Consider the following 23,752-nt stretch of genomic DNA (forward strand, 5'->3'; position numbering starts at 1 on the left):
GAGTTTGTTCAATATATTTCTGCATATAAATAATGGTAGGCCGAGTTTGTAATAGTCCAAGTTTGTTATAGTCCGATTTTGTGATAGGCCGATTTTGTTTTAGTCTGAGTTATCCAGCAGCGGTTGTTTTTTATGATCGAGTTTCACCGGTTGACCCGAGTTCAGTCGGCGTTAATGACGTCATTGAAAAATCAGTACTTGATGTGATGTAATAACATAAGCACTGTGACATAAGAAATGCATGAAAAATGCACGAATTTGAAGTTGTTTATTCAGGAGACCTTATTGCTATTTGGGGATCTGCAACACTTCAATGACTTGACCTGAGAATTTGCAACACTTGAACTAGTATTGATGTCATACAACAATCACTTTTCCTTTAATTTGTGGCGTCAGACATTTAATCTTGTCCCGTCAAAATTTGATGGGAGCTTTTGTGATGTCCAGAAATGTCAGACAAATAGCGCGATACTAAAGGTGTATTCTAGCACGTGTGGTTCTATAAGTCCAATTTTGATTTTGGGCGGTGTTCTCAAGGACTCCCTGATAACTCAGCCCATAACAATCTCATACTCATAACAAAATCAGCTTCACAAACTCTGACTACCATGACTATAAGAAGAGTATAAGTATGAAAAACAATGTTATTTGCTTTATTTCAAATTAATTATCAATACTTTATTTTAGATTAAATATATATGTGTTAGAATGATTAAAAAAATTATTTGAACAAATATCACAAGCAAGAAAGATCAATTACGTTAACAAGATATAAAAAGAAGAGTAAGACTAATTTCAATTAATTATGAAAAATAACCACTAATTTGTCTTTTCTATCTGCTAAATTTTTTCTTTCCTTTTATTGAATATTTATGAGATATTTATGTTACATGTATATGTATTTTGAAACTCACAAACTGTTTAACATGTGACTGATATTTCTGATGTTTATTATATCTATCTTTGTTTTTTTGTTCAAGCTATATAACTTGAAAATTGTAAATTAATGCATTCTATGCTGATGAACTGTCTTTTTCAAAGTAATAAAGAATTGGCTTACTTGATTGAACTGGACCTATGATGACATACTGCCACATGTATTGTTGACACCTTTTTAATCACCTTTAAACTAATAATTGGCATGTGCACTGTTGACACCTTTTCAATGGTTCACCCACCCATAAAACTAAGTAAGAACATAACTACCTGTAATTTCATGTACATGACATTGTAATTAACCAAATACACAATGACTTCACAGTAGCAGCTTGGATTGCTATGTGTGTTACTGATGTTTATTATGCATTCCTGTACTTTTTCGTAAATGTATAGCAAGGATTTGTTTGTCTTCACATAACCTTTGTATTGAAACTGGACGTTATGTTGGTACTATTAGAAATGAAAGAAATTGTATTTTTTTGTGATTTAAGAGTAATAGAGGATGAAATGAATACTATGTAGCAGATATACTGGTTTGCGTAAAAAATATAAAAATATTACTGGTCTAGGCAATCAATTCTTAAGTTAATAGAATTATTGTCTGGTGAAAACACAAAATAGCTTTGTAACTTAGGAAAATATATACATTTCTCTTTTAAATTAAGAAACAGTTTATTGTAAAGATATTTTGTAATTATGAAACTTCTGACGCCACCTATTGTTATTTTTGCATATTGTTAATATTGTTTGTAATATGCCATATGTATACACTCACTGTATTTAAATACACAGGTGAGCCGTATTGCTCAAAGTTAATAAAGAATTTGAAATGTCCTTTTTTGAAATTTGATTACAAATCTTATTGTAAATTTAATCATATCTCAGCCTTGTCTGCCAGCCAGCAAGAAGAGAATTAGATTAGATTCTGCTATATATATGTAGGACTCTAAAGTGCGATGGGGACGCCAAAACGTGATGGTCACGCTAAAGTGCGATGGTCTACGCTAAAGTGCGATGGTTTGATACGCTAAAGTATGATGGTCTGTGTTATTAAATGAAACACGCTAAAGTCCGATGGCTCAATACGCTAAAGTGCGTTTTCCCGACAACAATGGAAATCAACAAAAAAGAAAAAGTGGATTACCTTGATAGTGACGATGTGTATGAAACACTTTGAAAACCATATTTTTCAGTAGTTCGGTAAAATTAATTGATAAAGTAATATAAACTTATTGTTGCTTGTTGAACGTATAGTGGCAAATATCACATGCATATATACAGGACAATCATATGCATGATCATTTGATAATTTATTCTGAAATAATTTTAGTATTTCTACTAATCATGTTAAGGTTACAAAATATAATTTAACTTAAGAGGAAAAGGAGATTCTAGAGATGGTTGAAATTTAATTTAGCAGCTTCTTCTATGTTTGTAATCAGATGTTATGAACTTGTGTGAAATAAAATCTTCTTTATACTTTCTAATGGAATCATCCTATAAAACATTTTTTTACAATATGGTTCGTTATTTCTGTTAAAGATATGGATATACGTCAACTAGACAATACATAACGACCAGATAGACCAAATGTCATTAATGTAAGCAACTATAGGTTACCACATGGCGTTTAACGCAGAACATTGGCTATATCACCGCATAATATTCTAACTTGAACGTATATACTAGCAACTGCAATGTCACCATTACACTTTTTTGACAACTATCGTACTTTGAAAAAAAAAAAAAAATAAGACACAAATATACCCAAGACCAAATGTCGTTGATATATGCAACTAATAACTACGGCCTTTAACGTGGAGCCTTAGCCTACGCCGCATAGCAATTTATATATTATATATACATAGGGCCACACAATGTCCATTGTAAAACAAATAAGAAGACAAAGACAACGGCTTGATTAATAAATATAACAATAAACTACAATAATAGGAACACATAAACAAACGAAAACCATTGCATGAACCCTATTCCTGTTACACCATCGCACTTTAGCGTGCTATACCATCGCAGTTTAGCGTGTCATACCATCGCACTTTAGCGTTTGACACCATCGCACTTTAGCGTATACCATCGCACTTTAGCTTGACCATCGCACTTTAGAGTACCATCGCACATTAGAGTCCTACATATATATATATATATAGCACATTTAAAACACAAAGCCATATTTAAAATACAACAAGAAAATCTAAAACACAATGCCATATTTAAAAGTCAACAAGAAAATCTAAAACACACAAGCATTGTCTGCATATAACAATTGAAATAAATTTACATACATTTATAACACTGAATTTTTTTATTCACACATAATTGTAGACTTAAGTAACCAATCTGATTTACATTCAGATCTATCTTAACTCGCGTGCTCGTACATGTATATATAAAAGCTAATATATATGAGGATAATGAAATCAGAGATCTGTATTTTAATTAGATTGTTAAGTAACTGTTTGATGTGACCATTGAAATATAATTCCTCATTTTCCTAAAAACGAGAAATTCACAACTGAATATCAAATAGAAGTTAATCATTCTTTATTTAAAGTATTATGTTTAAACTTATATTTCAACTAAACTTCATCTACATGTAATATAACACATATATATTTAACGATATCTTATGGATTCCCTGATTTTATTTTAATACATTTTTATATATTTTTTTAAAAATATTTATTATTATCTAGTATATAAAGTTGTTATAAATTAAGTTAAATATACATAATTAGAAAGAAACAGTGATAAAGGCTATCTACAAATCATAGGCCGAGTTTGTTCACCCAAATTCTTTATATAAATATTGGTAGGCAGAGTTTGTTATAGTCCAATTAGGGTGCAAAATTAAACTTTAATTGATTTCAATATGCTGAATATAATAATGTATTTAGACTTTGAATTTTGGGCCCATTTTTCAAATTGGTCCACATCAGCTGGGTCCAAAGGGTCCAAATTTAAATTTTGTTTTATTTCAACAAAAATTGATGGTTACTTTTTCGTTTTTCTTAGGTGTCTTTAGATTAAGTGTAAACAATGGTAAAGTACTTTGAAATTTTTGTTCCTCATGCAAATTTCCATGTATAATTTTAAATTTGATTTAGTTCCATAAGGAACTTTCAAAATTAATTAAAAACAGATGTGGTGGCCTTTCACTTACTGCTGAACCCACCATTGCTGAAAAAAAAAAGTAAAATTTTGTTAATTCCAACTTAAATGAAGTTTTACACATACATAGTAGTTAAAATTGTACATTAATACTTTTTAGGTATGTTCAGAAGAATTCATTGAAAGATGCTCTGGAGAAGTTTTCTGTAAGTAATAAATTTTGGATTATTTATTTTCAATGTTAAGTCAAACTTGTATTCTAATATATATGTATTCTATTAATATTAATTGCTGTGATATAGCCTTTTTGCTCTGATGCAGCGTAAAGCACACATCAATCAATCATATTAATACTACAAAAATGTAGCTATCAGGCCCAACCATCTTTGGAAGTCACCCTATAGTGTGTCTGTGTTTTCAACACTTCCTGTTTGCTCTATACTCCATTGAGTTAATAGATGATATTATTTATGAGTATTTACAAGTCTGCACCAAAATCTTTTCCAACTATAGTTGGAAGACAAATATTTCGATATTTTTCTTGCATGTCTAAACAAAAATCTGCAAATACTTACTAGTCAGAATAAAATTTAAAAGGGGCACCAGACTAGTGGCTAACGGTGCAGACTGCTGAACTTCAAGAAGGTTTATAATGAAATTGATTTGAATCTCTTGCCTGATGTTCAAAGTCACATAATTAGTTTAAAGTAGCTTTCCTTACAATGCCTCATATCCAGATTCATAAACTTTATATACCTCAAGGAGTGAGGTAATGATGCATGAGCTTGGTATGAGTGTTCACCATTACCAGAACAAGTGTTGTGAAAAAGATTTTAATTGCGAGCTCAGTAATGACTGTCAGACATGTCATTAGAATATTTCATAATAACCATACATTTGTGAATTTATAATTAACATGTAAAATTTCATCAAAATAAAACCTTAAATTATGTTTTGACAATGTTTTAAAAATATGTGTTTTTATATGAAATAAAAAGAGAATTTGGAATAGGTGAAACATTTTTGACCTAAGACTGTATATTAAGTACTCAATCTTCCTTGAATAGGGAGAAACTGTCAACAGCCATGACAGCATAAGTGATCAACAAGACAAGATCTACATGTACAAATAGGACAAAGCTGATAAAGACCACTTCTTATAAAAGTTATTTAATTGCCCTTGAATTGTGATTTTACCCTTTGTTGGGTCTTGGGTAAAAACAATAGAGAACAGAGATAAACTGAAAATAAAAAAAAATTACCATCAATACAAGATCAACAAAAAAGATATTTTTATTCAGAATTATATATTCTGGTTTCAATTTTGGAGATGGACATAAATCAAGGTGAGCGACACAGGTTCTTTATTATTATTAATGTTTTATAGGAATGTGTAACAGACTCTGAAGAAAGTGCAGATGAAGTTGACAGTGGCATATTAAACAATTTAAAATCTGTTGACGAGGAGGAAAAATGGATGACTGTCCATAGTGACAAATTTAAAATATCTAAATTAGATGAGTTGGATGGAACAGCAGAAAAATGGACTACCATCAGAAATCAGCCAGATAAGTCTGACCAGTCAGATGATTCTGATGACAAAGTTGTTATTCCTAACAGACCTGAACGAGCGGATTCTATTCTAGAAGAGGAGGCAAGGTTAAAAGAAATCAGAAGAATTCAAGAGGACAGGTACATGTATTTGCAATATCTTCTTTTTTTTTAGATTCAAGGAGAAGATACAAATTACTTAGGAAGAAATGAAGCATTGATGATAAATAACTGATGATATATATATAAGAAGAAGTGGTATGATTGCCAATGAGACAACTCTCCACCAAAGACCAAATGAGGTAGAGGCTAGCAACTATAGGTCACTGTACACAGCCTTAAACAATGAAGAATGCCCATACCGCATAACAAGCTATAAAAAATCCCAATATGACAAATGTAAATCAATTCAAACGAAAAAACTTAGGACTTGAATTATGAACAAAACAAAGAAAATTAAAACAAATATGATATACAGCAACAAACGACAACCACTGAATAACAGGCTCCTGACTTTGGACAGGGACATACAGAATGTGGTAGGGTTAACATGTTTGCGGGCGAACCAACCATCCCCTAACCAGGGACGGTGATGTAACAGCTTAACTTAAGAACAAACGGTAAAAATCAGTTGAAAAGGGCTTAACTGTTCAGATCGATACAACGCCAAATAACAATTCACACAAGTTCACATCTGAGAGTACTTGCAGTTACTGAAAACTAGTTCAAAGCCGATAACAACTCATAAGAAAATTGTGTATCTGAGACCGATTACCAGGTAGTTATTTTTGATAGTTGTAATATAGTTATGTGGCCACTGAAAATGTTAAGTAGTTACCTATAACCTCTGGTACTTTTTGAACTATTTGAACCAAATAAGCCGTGTTCATTCATAGAGAGTTTACTTTACAAATTATATGGGAATATACATGTACAAAGGAAATAAAAGAATTAATTTGGTTTCCCTAAAAGATTAATTATGAAAATTTTGTTTACAGTGCAAAATCTGGTGTGAAGATGTAAGATTCTACAAAACACATTTCTCAACAAACAAAATAATTCCTTTTATAATTACTGAAATTTAATCCTTGATATTAATATGTATCACCTTCAATATTCAAAGCATGAAACTTGTAGGCAATTCCTTTTACATGTTTTCCTTAGACAATTATAAGAAAGAAATTTACCTGAAGTTAGCTTGTCAATCTCATAGGAAGCATTACATGTAAATGTTGCTTGATATTTTTGGAAAAATTGAAAAAGATTATTTTATTCACATTATGTTTTTGGTCACATGCACTGGAAGTAATTCATCAAAAATAACTGTGTTTTATTTGATAATTTGAAAAATTAAAGGAAAAAATATGAATTGATGTTAAAAATCATATTGAATTTAACTGAATTTTAAGTGATATAAATTCATGCATTTTCTTGGTATATATTTTGTAAGTTTATTTGACATCAAATTCATCTCAATTAGGACATTTTCTAATGAAATTATTATGAAGGAAGTTTTTCTGTATAACTCAATATCTTATATTTTCATAATATGTATAATTGCACTTGACATGAACACATACGGTACGTACAGTTATCATTTGTCTTTTTCTAGGTTCTTTTATACAAACATGTATATAATGTTTTGCAACTTGGCAAAAATCTTGATTGCATATTTTGAGACATGATTTAGTGAGTAAATGTGATCTATATTTCTTGCATGAATTGATTGATATAACTTTGGTTAAGCTTTGTGTTCAGATCCTTTTCTCAGAAAGTTACACTGATATTGTTAAGTGTCTGGTCTCAAAATATTTCTTTTGACGGTCAAATTTGGAGTATCATTGTCCAGGCCTTAGAGGAACATTCTTTTGTTTACATTTTTTTGGAGCCTACAACATTTTGTTGTGCAGGCCAGATATAACGATCCTATATTCAGGCGTCGGCAGCATCAACATTTAAGTTCAGTCTGTGATTAAAGTTTTTTTTTAAGTCAAAAACTTTGACAAACCTTCATGGAATTGTATGAAACTTGAACAGAAGCTTTTTTTATGTTCAAAAGACAGTATTTAGAGCAAAATATCGAAACAATTTTTTTTTCTTTTCTGTGACTGGCTGAAACTTGGACAGAAGCTTTTTTTATGATCAAAATTTAGGCAGTGTCCAGAGCAAACTTTTGATATTTTTTTTAATTTTTCTGTATTTTACTGATAAAAGGACTTTTTTTTGCAGTTAACATTTACATGTAGATACAGTCTTGGGTTAAAGTTTTTAGTCCCCTATCGACGAAGTCGAAGGGGACTTTAGGTTTGCACTCTGTCCGTCTGTCTGTCCGTCCATCTGTCCATCCGTCAAATCAGCTTTCCACACTTTTTTTCTTCGTTCTTGAAGATGTTGATTTGATATTTGGTTTATAGTTTTGCCATGAAAAGTTATAGATCAAGTTCGAATTTTGTTCTGGTCAGATGATTTAGTCCAGAGTTATGGACCATAACTCTGGACCATATCTAATGTTGGAGTACTATGTTAAACCATATTTCTGTACAAAGGGAGATAACTCATTTTTTAAAAGACATTCTTTGGTAAATTATTTGAAGAATTTTTTGGCAGGTTGTTTGTTATTTTGTTTAAACTAATTTTCTGAATGCTATATATATATAAAAAAAATTATGAAGTGAAATCCTTTAATTAGATAATAATCTATTTTTATTAATGAATATATTACATTACATTGTGTAGATAAAAATTGTTGACATTTTATAGATAAGTTACAAATCTATATTAGTTTGTGACAAATAACAGAAAAAATATTTGGAACTATTCATTATATTTGATTATAATCTGAAAATAGATATACACTGTATTACATCATATCATATCTAATTTTAGAGAATTATTAATCATATTAAATGTTAAAGTGTTTTCCACACTTTTTTTCATCATGCTTGAAGATATTGATTGATAATTGGTATATAGTTTAATCATGACAAGTTATACAGATCAAGTTCGAAATTTTGTTTCGGTCTGATAATTTTGTGCAGAGTTATGGTCCTTGGACTTGAAAATTCACTCATTTAATCAGTTTTCCACACTGTTTTTAGTCACACTTGAAGATATTGACTTGATATTTTCTTTTTGTTTACACCATGACAAGTTAGAGAACAAGTTAGCTTTTTGTTCCAGTATAATTAATTTTTGCCCGGTAGGGGACTATGTATTGCCATGCAATACTCTCAGAATGCTTGTTTTTTAAAACAATAAATTTGTTAAAACTCCATAGAATTTATGGCACTTTGCCTGAAGCCTCTTTTATCAGTCAGGGGTACTACTTGTACAAGTAATCTTTATTTACTTGAAGAAGTAAAAAAAAATATACTTATATAAGTTTATTATAATGTTTGAATAATCTCCCCTTAATTTTCTCAAAAATTCACTTGTATAAGTAAATTTTTTTTACAATCCCACAAAAATTCTCCAGTTTTGAGATGTAAAAACATGCCTTTAATGATTTTTCCCAGGTTAGCTCATAATTTTTTATTAGAGTTCAATGTTTCATCTCATTAATTCAACAAAGAAACTGATTGGGCTGCGCAAGGCCTTCAAAAATTGCTCCTTGGGGGCTTGTAAATGAGCAGTGTTCTGAAGATAACAGACAAATGAGATTTTCATTGTCCATGAAATTACACTTAAATGATAAGTTAAGACATCTGCAAAGGACAGACAATTTAAAATTCTATTAGAGCAAAGAAGTCCTAAGAATTCAAGAAAAGAAGATAGGATGACTTTTTCACTTATATAAGTAAAAAAATCTGAATGTCTAAGGGACATAACTAAGTCAATTTTTTTTACCTTTACAAGTAAATTAAATACACTTGTATAAGTATCTTACAAATTTACTTATATGAGTATATTAATATTACTTCTTCAAGTAAATAAAAATTACTTGTACAAGTAGTACCCCTGACTGTTTATGATTGATAATGATGGTTTATTTAAAATTTTGAAATATTTTTTTAATTTTTCAGTATTTACTGATTAAAGTACTTTTTTTTTTTTTTTTGCCAAAATCAGGCAAGACACATGGTTCCACCCCAGGGTTCTACAAAACCCTTTAAGAAATTTTTCAAACTTAAAGCTAAAAAAAATGTTAGAAAATGTTTTTGCATTTAGCAGTGAACATACCACTATTACTTGACAGCAACAATAGTAGGTGAGAAATGGTTTCCGTGGATTTTAGCATATTTGGTGTAACTACATGATTTTGAAGATTCACAAAAATGTATCTATTCCTGCATTTTAGGAACATATTCCAACAAATTTTGCTTGAATTTACTACTTCAGATTACTGCATTTTTTAACCTTAAATTTTTTTTATATTAACATATAATTAAATATGCATTAATTCTCATATGTTGTTTGGGAAACAGTCTGCAAATTTAAACTGGCCATTAGATTTGTAATAATTTTTCCAAAATGATTATTTTGACAAATTTCTGTATGAATTTTCTTGTATAATAATATTTTCAAGATTACCTTACAAAATGATATAATTTGGAGACATTCTTTCTTTTCATTGAACTCTATAACATTACAGTATAAGTTATATTTTTAGGAGGAAAAAAGAAGATGCAGAATTCCAAAATCAACTGGAAGAACTTAAAAGGAAGAAAAGAGAAAAGGAAATGGTAAATTGAAATGAAAAAGGGTTTGGGTGGAGCTATGTTGCTAGATTGGGTGGAGCTATGTTGCTAGATTGGGACTTCTTTTTAGGCTGTCAAGTATATGACTGGATAGGGGAAATGGTAGAAAGGGCATTTTTCTTGATTATCAACAGGTTTAATACTGGATGATAGGTGGGGTTTTAATTTGCATGAATGTCGATAGTTAAGAGGTGATAGATATTTTAGCTGCATGTCAGTACCTAACTTTTGTGCTAAATTACTCTTTTTTTTTTCTTGAATTTGTTTTTTAATCCTAATTCAGCAGTCAAATTACATTTAGTTAAAATCAGCTTAAAAACATGGTAGCCGCTTTTCCAAATAAAAATTTAATTTTAAAACACAAAATACCATATGATATGCATGTTTAACTTCAGAGATATAAAATCAATTTTGATCTGCTAGACATGTATTCACATTTTCCAAATAGAACATATTTTTATAAATCAAGGTCTTTAGTTGCATTCAAAACTTTAATACTGCAAATTTAGAAATTTGTGTTTGCATTTATTGTTGCTACTTTTGAACAATGGACAAAAATGCTTGATGAATAACTGCGATTTCAGAAAATTTTGTATGCAGTGCTATCAAATAATAAAAAGCTAGTTGTCTCGCTTGCCACAAAAGTCGCGGAAAGCGAAACATAGGGATTTCTTTTCCTTGACGACATCAACACTTGTAAAGTTTTCTGCGGAAGATATGCAAGACTTTTTTATGCCCCCGCCGTAGCGGTGGATCATTAAGTTTTACCCTTGTCCATCTGTACGTACGTACATACGTCCCAAAATTGGTTTCCGTTCTCTAGCTTGAGTTTGTCTCAACCAAATGTTATTAAACTTACACACAATGCTAATTACCAGAAAACACAGATCAGGTTTGAATTTTGGCGGTGTCACTTTATCAGTTCTAGAGTTATGCCCCTTTATAAATGGAAAAATTGCAAAATTTTTAATTTCCGTTCTCTAACTTAAGTTTGCCTCAACCAAATGTTATCAAACTTATACACAATGCTTATTACCACAAAACACGGATCAAGTTTGAATTTTGGTGGCGTCACTTTAACCGTTCTAGAGTTATGCCCTTTATAAATGGAAAAATTGCAAAATGTTTAGTTTCCGTTCTCTAACTTAAGTTTGCCTCAACCAAATGTTATGAAACTTATACACAATGCTAATTACCACAAAACACAGATCAAGTTTGAATTTTGGTGGCGTCACTTTAACCATTCTAGTTTTATTTGACTGTATTTTTTTTCAGATTGAGGAAAAGAGGAGGAAGGAAAATGAAAAACGCAGAAGGAAATTAGAACAAATGAGACGGCGAGTTTCTGATGGAAGTGACCACATTCTGGTTGATTCCAAAGAGGACAGTGACTCAGATGTGTCACAAGAATCAGCAAAGGATCCAGTGTCTATCAAATTAACAGTTTACACAGAAAATATTAATGTATCCATTCCAGATATAAACAGTGCTAATCTAGTCTCCAATTTGTGTGAAGCAGGACGACCAACAACCTTGCAAGCAAACATTACCATTCCAGACACTAAGACCAGTAGGTCCAGTTCAATGAGAGGGGATTCAAATAGACAAGACAGACCTTTATTGCACGCAAATTTAGTGGTTCAAGATCCTCTACGCAGTCGGTCAAATTCTTCCATAAATTCTTCAGCAAGTGAAGGACCAGTAGTTACGAGTCGATGTATTCCAGAATCAGATACCATTGTTAATGAAGTTATAGTAGCTTCAAATGAACCAGATATTATTAGAATTACAAAAACTAGAACTCCACCATCTACATTACAGTATCCATCAGCACCTCATAATACTCTTACGTTCCCAGTTGCTCCACCTAGGAAAAAGAAATGCTCGAGTAGTGAGGTATTAATTTAAGTGATATATATTTGTATGATAATGAGCATATACCCAGTCAAAATTCCATATTTTAAGTTGTCTAAAGATTATAACTGCAGACAAATGCATGTCTCAGATGACTGGAGAATAATGAGCCTAAAAGTGAAAAATTTGTATTCAGCTCCTATTAATATACATGTATCCGGTTATACATATTGGATCCACTTAATTACCAGTATATATTTTAATGCAACTACATTGTTTCAATTTATTGACTTTAAAAGTTGCTTAAATTTGTTAAATTTATAAATTTTGTAACTAAAAACAATGAATACAAATGTAACATCGACTGAATAGTTTTCCTTATTTAACTTGAATTGATAAATGATAATTTGTTTTCCATTTTAATTTTATTTCTTTGAATATGCAACAGTGCTAGATATTTAGTTGTTTACACATGTACATGTAGTTCCTTACAAGTGAAACAATTGACTTTTGTAACTATAAATGATAATTTAGGGCATAAACTTTGAAAGTCTCACCAATTCTCCCTATAAGTTTCAAAAAGAGAAGTCACTTCTCCATATGATTCTGAAGTAGTGTAAAATAAATTGTCAATAGTCTTTTTTGAATTTGATTGATATAGTCTACTGTCAGGTGTAATTCTTTTACATAAGGATGAAAACTAGAAGTCACAAAAACATTGACTTTGCGGCAATTGCCTTTGCAGTGCTCTCACACTTTGTTTATAATTTTGATATTTGAAGTTTTTCAATATATTTATTTCAGGTTTTTATAGGAATGATAGGATGGACAGTACAAAAAGTATATCATTGCTTTTAGTTCTGCAATGCAGTCATAGTTCAGTTTTTTGGCATCAATTTACATTCGTTAACATGTTTGTTTAAAAAATCAGTAATCTAAAATCAGGTTTCTTCATAGAATTTTTTAGCTTGATAAAAACTTCAAAGACTTAATTTTTTTTCGCTCTGGAAATTATGTCAAACATTTTCACCACAAACATTGTGATTTAAATGTAATTTTTTTATTGGGAATTTGTACATTTTTCGTTTGATGTGTACCCTCTGATAATAACAGTATCAGTGGACTGATCATGATAAAAAAGTTATAGGGTCAGTTCACAATTGACATGCGCGAGTACACCGGTTAAGGATCTACTTTTCCTTTCATTCACAAAAAATTGCACATGACTTTTTTTCGCAGAAATATGAGTGTTTTTGTGAATAAAATATTTGTCTTTATTTCAGTAAAGGCAGACCTAGTGAAGCTTGTTTGAAGAGATATTGTCTAAATGGTGTAAAAATTTGAACAAAAAAATATACGAAAAACTTGATCTAGAATATTTTTTGATAGCTCACCTTACTATCCCGATCTGACTTTTCATTTATAAGCTGGAATGTAAAATTGTCTGGTACTGTTTCAAGGTGTCTTCTTTTTTCTGTTTCTTGAGAAGGATTTGTTCAACCTGTTCAGTCACTATAAAGTGTTACAGTTCATATTCAGACGCAACACATAAAAAGTAACCAGAAAGGTGTCTGTCGCCATTGCATGAGAGAAGCTAAAACAAAAAATAAAATATACACACATTGATAATGTTGAACCACCATATAAGAATAAGGAGATGTGGAATAATTGCCGATGTGACAACAATTAACAGACCAAAAGCAATAATGATAACAATAACTGCTTGGGCCTTAGCTTTTCAACATTTCATATAACTATTCAGGGTTGCAAAATAAATTACATTATCTTGCAAAAGCATGATAAGCGACAATAGAAAGACCAAAGTCGAGTTACATCTATTAAATATTTGAAATAATGACATGAATTCCGATTAACTACAGACTTGTTGCCAATACCTGAATCTATAATTAGTGCTTTCCTAAAATGAATGTGATCATCTTATGCTGACAAGATAAATGTGATTTTGAAACAGATTATCCATCAAATTAAAAGCAAGTAAGAAAAAGATTGAACTACAACAATACTTCTCAAACAAATAAAATTTTGCAAAATGGTGTTGAAAGCGGATTCAGATTGTATCATTCTTAGTCCAAATGAAGTCTTGAAAGGCTATTTTAATTTTTTGCTGTGACGCCATTAATTATATGAACTAGGTGTCACAGCAAAAAATAAAAATAGCCTTTCAAGACGTCATAATTATTTGGACTATATCTTTCTATGCTTTTTTGAAGAAAAAAAATGAAAATGAAACATGAAGGAAATTAGAGTAACCGTTATGTTATCAACAATTCTGTATTTTTTTAAGCATGTTCAAAGCAGAAATAATAAAAGGTATTAAAGAATTATAAATTTTCCATTCTTTGGCATTGTGTGATTTGCATTGATTCGATGCAGTAAAGTAGTTTGTTTGCTATTTCTTCTATTCTTATGGTAATTTTCTCAGTTTTCAAATTACTGATAAAGAAGAATAAAGGACTTTTTGTTTTTGAAACTGACTTTATCTCCATGAAATATCAGGCACGCCCTTTGGGCTTACCTGATAGTTTACCAAAAAAATCAGGCATGCCCCTTTACAAATGGAATAAAAGCTGAATTTTTCGTTTCTGTTCTCTATATTTTGGTTTGCCTCAACCAAATGTTATGAAACTTATACACAATGCTTAATACAACAAAACACAGATCAAGTTTGAATTTTGGTGGTGTCACTTTTACTGTTCTAGAGTTATGCCCCTTTACAAATGGAAAAATTGCTGAATTTTTCGTTTCTGTTCTTTAACTTAAGTTTGCCTCTGCCAAATGTTATGAAACTTATGCACAATGCTAATTACCAAGAAACACAGATCAAGTTCGAATTTTGGTGGTGACACTTTTACCGTTCTACAGTTATTCTCCTTTACAAATGGAAAAATTACTGAATTTTTCGTTTCCGTTCTCTAACTTAAGTTTGCCTCTACTAAATGTTATGAAACGCATACACAATGCTTAATACCACAAAACTCAGATCAAGTACAACTTTGGATTGCATCACTTTTACAGTTCTTGAGTTTTGTCCCTTTATAACGTTATATGCAAGCTGTGTCCCATGAACACATTCCCCATTTATTTTTTTTTGCAATAACAGGTCTAAGTGAACATATTTATTAGTTATGTTTTTTAATGACCTGTCTAAAGACTAAATGAAAAAGAAATATGAAAAAGATAAAACTGCAGATCTCTATGAGATATCTGTTTCCTCTTTTTCTAAAATGATGCTCTTCTTTCACTTTGAAAACAAAGCTGTGTTCAAGTACCAACTAAACACATATGCTTATTGTCACAATTGAACTTGCAATGTTAGTTGTATTTGAATGACACTGGGGATCAAAATGGACATTTCTGTGGGTGTTGCTTGTTTATGAAATTCAATAAAATCTCATAAGAAGAAATTCTAATTACATTTGTTAATTTAAAAACACAAAATTTTATAGAACATTTTTTTGCTTTATCAAATTTAAATCACTTCCTAAATCAAACATGTCTTATGAGAAAGCAAGTAAGTTCTGTATTTTCCTACTAGAATCAAATTGATTCATGGTAGCCATGTTTTATTAATGATTTTATCACTGGTAATGCATCATTTGTCAGATTGAACCCCAAGCATTAAAATTTTACACAAACAATGCAACCAGAGTAACAATCTCCAATAAACCATGGCCATCAACAATGCAACCAGAGTAACCATCTCCAATAAACCATGGCCATCAACAATGCAACCAGAGTAACAATCTCCAATAAACCATGGCCATCAACAATGCAACCAGAGTAACAATCTCCAATAAACCATGGCCATCAACAATGCAACCAGAGTAACAATCTCCAATAAACCATGGCCATCAACAATGCAACCAGAGTAACCATCTCCAATAAACCATGGCCATCAACAGTGCAACCAGAGTAACCATCTCCAATAAACCATGGCCATCAACAATGCAACCATAGTAACCATCTCCAATAAACCATGGCCATCAACAATGCAACCATAGTAACAATCTCCAATAAACCATGGCCATCATGAATTAATTCTTAAATAAACATGATATCTATTTTTATATTTAAAGAATGCAGTTGGACCCTGCTTAGGTTTATGAAGAAACCTTTGATGAAAAATGATGATTGAAACTTGAACTATGACTGCATTTCTGATTATTTTCAAATGAAGATCTAGATGAAAAGTGTGAAGCTAAAATATATATCCTATATGTGCTTAAGGAGAAAGAAAACTTCCCAAAACCTTATATAACTGAAAAATAATATCATGTATAGTCAAAATGTATAACTGTTTTTTTTAGCTATTTAGAATGTATATTTTAAATACATGAAATACAGTAAAAATCTGAATTTTTTTTTGCATTCATGAACAGGGACAGAAAAAGGTAGTTCTATCCATTAATTATTATATTACAGTACTCACATACATGTACCCCGCTTTCTTTTGTCTTTTCAAAGCCAACGAGTTTGAAATATTCAGAATTCTTGTTAAAAAAAATACTAATAACTTTAACTGTACTTGTTAAGTCTTGTCATTGATAAAGTGTCTTTTTTGTCAATGTTTCTGGTTTTAATACATTTAAAACAATTTTTAATTCATGCTGTGTTTTAACTTTTTGCATTGCTGTGTTGCTATTTCCATTCTGGTTAAAACATTTTATCTAATATAGATTAAGAACTTTACTTGCCTTAACATCAATAAGGCAAGTCATCTTTTGTTAGCCTTAGATTCTTATATAAATATCTTTGGTTTCCAATTATTTTATCCTTAATATTAAACTTGGACCAAAGCTTCTTCATTATCAAGAAAAAGCATCTGTAGAAAAAATTTGAATTATGATTTTTTTTAACTTTTCAATTAATATTATACTGATAAATAGACTAAGTTTTGGGAAATAACAATTAGATACAGTATAAGTTTTAAAACATCAATAATAATCTTTTTCCAACTTTAATTGAATTTCAGGAAACTTTTAGAGAAGGTTCTTCATAATCAAGTATTTACCATCTAGATCAGAATTTTGATTTTTCTTCTTTATTCTGAATTTTAACTTAAGAATGGACAGTTATGTAGCAGTCAACATTATGTACATTCTATATATAGCTATTTTTTAAGATTTTAAAATTTGTATTACTTATCCAAACCTTCATGGAATTTTATGAAACTTGAACAGAAGCCTTTTTATAATCAAGAAATAGTACACTTATACAATGATAGGAGCAGGCACAACACAGGGTTTCATTAATTATTGAAACCCTATACAAATTCTCATATCTTGAAAACTATAATAGAGACTGTACACTTTTAAAATGATCTTGTAATTGTCAATAAGACAGAAACCAATAATTGACTTAAAACGATAGTATGTTACCAATTTTAACTCAGTAATATATAGACAGAAACTGTAAACAGCAAAACAAGATCTAGAAAAAATATCAATATGACCATGATGACTGATTACTCCTTACAGGAGTTCTTGCCTTTAAATGGGATTTTTTTTTACCAATTTGATCATTTTGGCCTAGCCTATTATTTTGAAAACTTAAATTAATAATAGATTGATTGATTGTTGTTTGCTTTTGAAAAGATAGAAGAAAAATGTATACAGCAAAAATGATATCTAAATAAATCTAATGGACAAAACTGTCAATGGACTTTTTATTGGAGATATTGTCCTAAAAATAACTTTTTTTAATTTTATTTAAATTAAGATTTTGTATAGCAAATTTTTATCCTAATTTTTGCATAAATACTTATATAGCACATCTTTGCTAGATGAGAAATCCATACCTCTAGTTGTATATTTGACCTTCATAGTATGGTAGGAAAGCTACATATAAACATTGCTAATAGTAGTTCATCCTAATTATAGTGGTATGAAGGAAATATCTAGAAGTTTTACCTACTCTGGCCCATTCCAACTGTAGACAGGTTAAAAAGTAAAGGAGGTTCTTTTTCACGAAATTCTTTGATATCTCATATAAGTTTCAGTGAATTCCAAAAAATGAAAGCAACACTTTATAATTATATAAAATGTGTCCAAAGCGTTTTTCTGGATCTGCCTTCACCAGGAATGCTCAATGCCAAATAGTTGAAAACCAAGCTGTACTTTAGAGGGTATAAGTAGGAAATACACAACTTTATGAAGTTCTTAAGATAGCTTTAGATTATAAGTTAGAGGCAACAGTAGTTTTGGTTTATGTTTAATTCTCATAAATGAGGGGCCTGATGGGTTATTTTCGTTCTTCGTGATCGGCGCATTTTCGCTATCGTGATCCGTTTTTCTACAGATTTTTTTTTTTTATATTTTCGTGATCCGTGATCATGGAAATTTATTTTCTGTGAATCGTGATTGACAAAAAAATCAACTCGTGAATCGTGATGAGACCCCCCCATCAGGCCCCTCATAAATCCTTTAAGAAGATATGATGAATAAAGGTAAAAAACTAAAACTGAGGTAAATACATGCCAATAAGAATTAATAAGTTTAAAAATAAGAATTGTCTGAATTGATTTTTCCAATAGCTTGCAAGAGAATGATTTCTCATTTTGAAAAAAAAATGCTTAACAAAGAATCACTATATAGGAATATAAAAGTTTGCTGAAGATTCACTAGAAATTGAATAATTTGTTTATCTATCAAAATATAAGAAATATATGTATAAATTTGAATTCACATTACTTATCCTCAATCTCTGATTCTCATATGTATTATTAATGTATTTACTGGATTTCCTATACTGTTGGCATTAAGAAGTAAACATTAATTTTATAGAAGTGTTAATAGTTAAAGTATATTATGTCATTTACATAGCAGCATGTTTTTATTTCCTTGGAAAAAATAAACATACATGTAGCTATAGATATCTATAAAGAAACAATATTGTTTCCACAGCTTTCAGACAGTCCTTCAGAGTGGAGTAATCGTACATCTCTAACTTTACCTACACCTACCTCAACTGTTGATAAATTGACAAGAGATTTAGAATTCACATTAGATCTTCAGAGTGCCTTAGGTGGTGGACGCCATATCAGAACTGAAGTATGTATAAGTTTTATAATTACTGTGCTAAAGGATTTGGCATCTGTGATTAGTTATTGTCTGATGTCTTTAAACATACACATTTTCATCTTTCTAAAACTTGGCCAATATTTAACAAATTTGAAATATGAATGGTGATTGGAAGGTCCTCTACAATCAATCCTCAGATCAAACACAGCTTGTTATCAATGGTTACTGTCTATCATATTTGTTTTTTGTTTTGTGCATAATTCAGGGCATCAGTTTTCTTGTTTATAAAAAAGAGATGTGGTATAATTGCAAAACTATCCACCAGAGTTTTAATGAAGTGGATGAAAGCAATTATAGGTCGCTGTACACCCTTCAACAAAGAGAAAAACCCATACTGTACAGTCAGATATAAAAGCTATAACATGACAAAATGTGAAACAATTCAAACAAGAAAACTAACAGCCTAGTTTATAACAAAACAATTTATGAAAAACAATGTCACTTGTATTTCGATCAATGCTAACGCTCAGTATAAATATATCAACAAATATAATGCCTACCTATGTAATAATGAGTATAGAGGATGGCATGATAGAATTCTTTCTTAATGTTGTTACAGGTTTGGTTCATTGTGTTATTGTTAATACTGTGGATTTATTTATTTTCATGGGTATAAATTTTGGTGGATTGATGGAAATTTGATTTCATGGTTTTGCCAAAATGTGCATACAAGACTATAAAAAATCATACTTATATATATCCCACAAATAATACTGAATCCACAGTAAACATAAAATATGCATGTAGTGGTTAATAGGGGGATTTGGTCATGTCTGCAATTTTGTTATTTCGAGTGATACAGGTTAAAGTGTCATTCAGATAGACAAAACTTCTCCTTTAGGGTACACTACTTTGAGGGAGACTATGTTGTCAACTTTATCATTTTAAGTCAGTCTTACATCATGATTTCTTTTGTAGGATGTAGATGGACATGCCATCAACTCAGACAAACCAAGATTCTTTAAGTCAGAAGACAGATTAAAGATTTCATCAGATTCAGAATCATCTCCAAGTTCTAATTTACAGATGTATAGGCCTCGCTCAAACTCTGGTCGTCTGTTAACAGATCAGGTAACTAATATACAGATGTTTAGACCTGCCTCAAACTCCGGTCATCTGTTGACAGATCAGGTAACTAATATACAGATGTTTAAACCTGGCTCAAACTCTGGTTGTCTGTTGACAGATCAGGTAACTAATATACAGATGTATAGGCCTTGCTCAAACTCCGGTCGTCTGTTGACAGATCAGGTAACTAATACACAGATGTTTAGACCTGGATCAAACTCTGGTTGTCTGTTGACAGATCAGGTAACTAATATACAGATGTTTAGACCTGCCTCAAACTCCGGTCATTTGTTGACAGATCAGGTAACTAATATACAGATGTTTAGACCTGGGCAAAACTATGGTAATCTGTTGACAGATCAGGTAACTAAGATACAGATGTATAGGCCTTGCTCAAACTTTGGTAATCTGTTGACAGATCAGGTCACTAATATACAGTTGTATAGGCCTGGCTCAAACTCTGGTTGTCTGTTGACAGATCAGGTAACTAAGATACAGATGTTTAGACCTTGCTCAAACTCTGGTCATCTGTTGACAGATCAGGTAACTAATATACAGATGTTTAAACCTGGCTCAAACTCTGGTTGTCTGTTGACAGATCAGGTCACTAATATACAGATGTTGAGACCTGGCTCAAACTCTGGTCATCTGTTGACAGATCAGGTTACCAATATACAGATGTTTAGACCTGGCTCAAACTCTGGATTTCTGTTGACAGATCAGGTCATTAATATACAGATGTATAGGCCTGGCTCAAACTCTGGTCGTCTGTTGACAGATCAGGTAACTAATATACAGATGTATAGGCCTTGCTCAAACTCTGGTCGTCTGTTGACAGATCAGGTAACTAAGATACAGATGTATAGGCCTTGCTCAAACTCTGGTTGTCTGTTGACAGATCAGGTCCCTAAAATACAGATGTATAGGTCTTGCTCAAACTCTGGTCGTCTGTTGACAGATCAGGTAACTAAGATACAGATGTATAGGCCTTGCTCAAACTCTGGTTGTCTGTTGACAGATCAGGTAACTAATATACAGATGTTTAAACCTGGCTCAAACTCTGGTCATCTGTTGACAGATCAGGTAACTAATATACAGATGTTTAGACCTGGCTCAAACTCTGGTCATCTGTTGACAGATCAGGTAACTAATATACAGATGTTTAAACCTGGCTCAAACTCTGGTTGTCTGTTGACAGATCAGGTAACTAATATACAGATGTTTAGACCTGCCTCAAACTCCGGTCATCTGTTGACAGATCAGGTAACTAATATACAGATGCTTAGACCTGGCTCAAACTCTGGTCATCTGTTGACAGATCAGGTAACTAATATACAGATGTTTAGACCTGGCTCAAACTCCGTCATCTGTTGACAGATCAGGTAACTAATATAAAGATGTTTAGACCTGGATCAAACTCTGGTCGTCATGTTGACAGATCAGGTAACTAATATACAGATGTATAGGCCTTGCTCAAACTCCGGTCGTCTGTTGACAGATCAGGTAACTAATACACAGATGTTTAGACCTGGATCAAACTCTGGTTGTCTGTTGACAGATCAGGTAACTTATATACAGATGTTTAGACCTGCCTCAAACTCCGGTCATTTGTTGACAGATCAGGTAACTAATATACAGATGTTTAGACCTGGGGCAAACTTTGGTAATCTGTTGACAGATCAGGTCACTAATATACAGTTGTATAGGCCTGGCTCAAACTCTGGTTGTCTGTTGACAGATCAGGTAACTAAGATACAGATGTTTAGACCTTGCTCAAACTCTGGTCATCTGTTGACAGATCAGGTAACTAATATACAGATGTTTAAACCTGGCTCAAACTCTGGTTGTCTGTTGACAGATCAGGTCACTAATATACAGATGTTGAGACCTGGCTCAAACTCTGGTCATCTGTTGACAGATCAGGTTACCAATATACAGATGTTTAGACCTGGCTCAAACTCTGGATTTCTGTTGACAGATCAGGTCATTAATATACAGATGTATAGGCCTGGCTCAAACTCTGGTCATCTGTTGACAGATCAGGTAACTAATATACAGATGTTTAAACCTGGCTCAAACTCTGGTTGTCTGTTGACAGATCAGGTCACTAATATACAGATGTTGAGACCTGGCTCAAACTCTGGTTGTCTGTTGACAGATCAGGTCACTAATATACAGATGTTGAGACCTGGCTCAAACTCTGGTCATCTGTTGACAGATCAGGTAACTAATATACAGATGTTTAGACCTGGCTCAAACTCCGGTCATTTGTTGACAGATCAGGTAACTAATATACAGATGTTGAGACCTGGCTCAAACTCTGGTCATCTGTTGACAGATCAGGTTACCAATATACAGATGTTTAGACCTGGCTCAAACTCTGGATTTCTGTTGACAGATCAGGTCATTAATATACAGATGTATAGGCCTGGCTCAAACTCTGGTCATCTGTTGACAGATCAGGTAACTAATATACAGATGTTTAAACCTGGCTCAAACTCTGGTTGTCTGTTGACAGATCAGGTCACTAATATACAGATGTTGAGACCTGGCTCAAACTCTGGTTGTCTGTTGACAGATCAGGTCACTAATATACAGATGTTGAGACCTGGCTCAAACTCTGGTCATCTGTTGACAGATCAGGTTACCAATATACAGATGTTTAGACCTGGCTCAAACTCTGGATTTCTGTTGACAGATCAGGTCATTAATATACAGATGTATAGGCCTTGCTCAAACTCTGGTCGTCTGTTGACAGATCAGGTAACTAATATACAGATGTATAGGCCTGGCTCAAACTCTGGTTGTCTGTTGCCAGATCAGGTTACTACAATAAGTAGATCAAATGGTTGTAGTATTAGTTTGTGTCACTGGCATTCAATAGAAAGGGTCACTGGCATTCAATAGAAAGGGTCACTGCCCTTAATCATTTACAGTGTAGGAATTCAAGCTTAATTTTCAAAATGATAAAAAAAAAATATATACCTAAATGGTGTTAATAAATAGATACCAAAATACGAAATAACTATTCAAACTGTACTATTCTCTTCCTTTACAGAGATTTAGAATATCACTAAACATCCACTTTTTTCATTGTTTTAATATTTCCTACTGGTTATCAGTAACAAAGAGCACAAGTGCTATAGCATTAAAACATACTGATTAATGTTTGATGTAAGACCCTTTGTCCAACAAACATTACTTTTAACAATTGAAGCTGATGTAAAATGAAATAATCACTCAATTTAAACATTTTGGTCAGCTGAAGATGAATCCTGGGGAGAATATGGAATGCCTAGAGTGTATAACTCATTAGTCAGTTTCATGTCCAGTGGCAGGATTTAAATGTAAGGACAGTTTTAGAAGTAATTAGCAAGTGATAACCAAGTATGTACATGCATTACTTACTATATA

General features: G+C 31.7%; 1 protein-coding gene across 1 annotated transcript in view; it reads left to right on the forward strand.

The window, feature by feature from the left end:
- Positions 1–23,752, forward strand: part of LOC127737742 (WD repeat-containing protein 44-like) — a 48,428-nt gene that overhangs the window by 2,941 nt on the left and 21,735 nt on the right. Inside the window, exons 2-7 of the mRNA XM_052248622.1 lie at positions 4,229–4,274; positions 5,456–5,760; positions 10,229–10,301; positions 11,592–12,212; positions 19,094–19,240; positions 20,189–20,341. Coding sequence (XP_052104582.1) covers positions 4,229–4,274; positions 5,456–5,760; positions 10,229–10,301; positions 11,592–12,212; positions 19,094–19,240; positions 20,189–20,341 — 1,345 coding nt within the window. The remainder of the gene's footprint in view (positions 1–4,228; positions 4,275–5,455; positions 5,761–10,228; positions 10,302–11,591; positions 12,213–19,093; positions 19,241–20,188; positions 20,342–23,752) is intronic.

This window comes from Mytilus californianus, unplaced genomic scaffold (genome assembly GCF_021869535.1).
Source record: "Mytilus californianus isolate M0D057914Y unplaced genomic scaffold, xbMytCali1.0.p SCAF_4, whole genome shotgun sequence".
Classification (NCBI taxonomy): domain Eukaryota; kingdom Metazoa; phylum Mollusca; class Bivalvia; order Mytilida; family Mytilidae; genus Mytilus; species Mytilus californianus.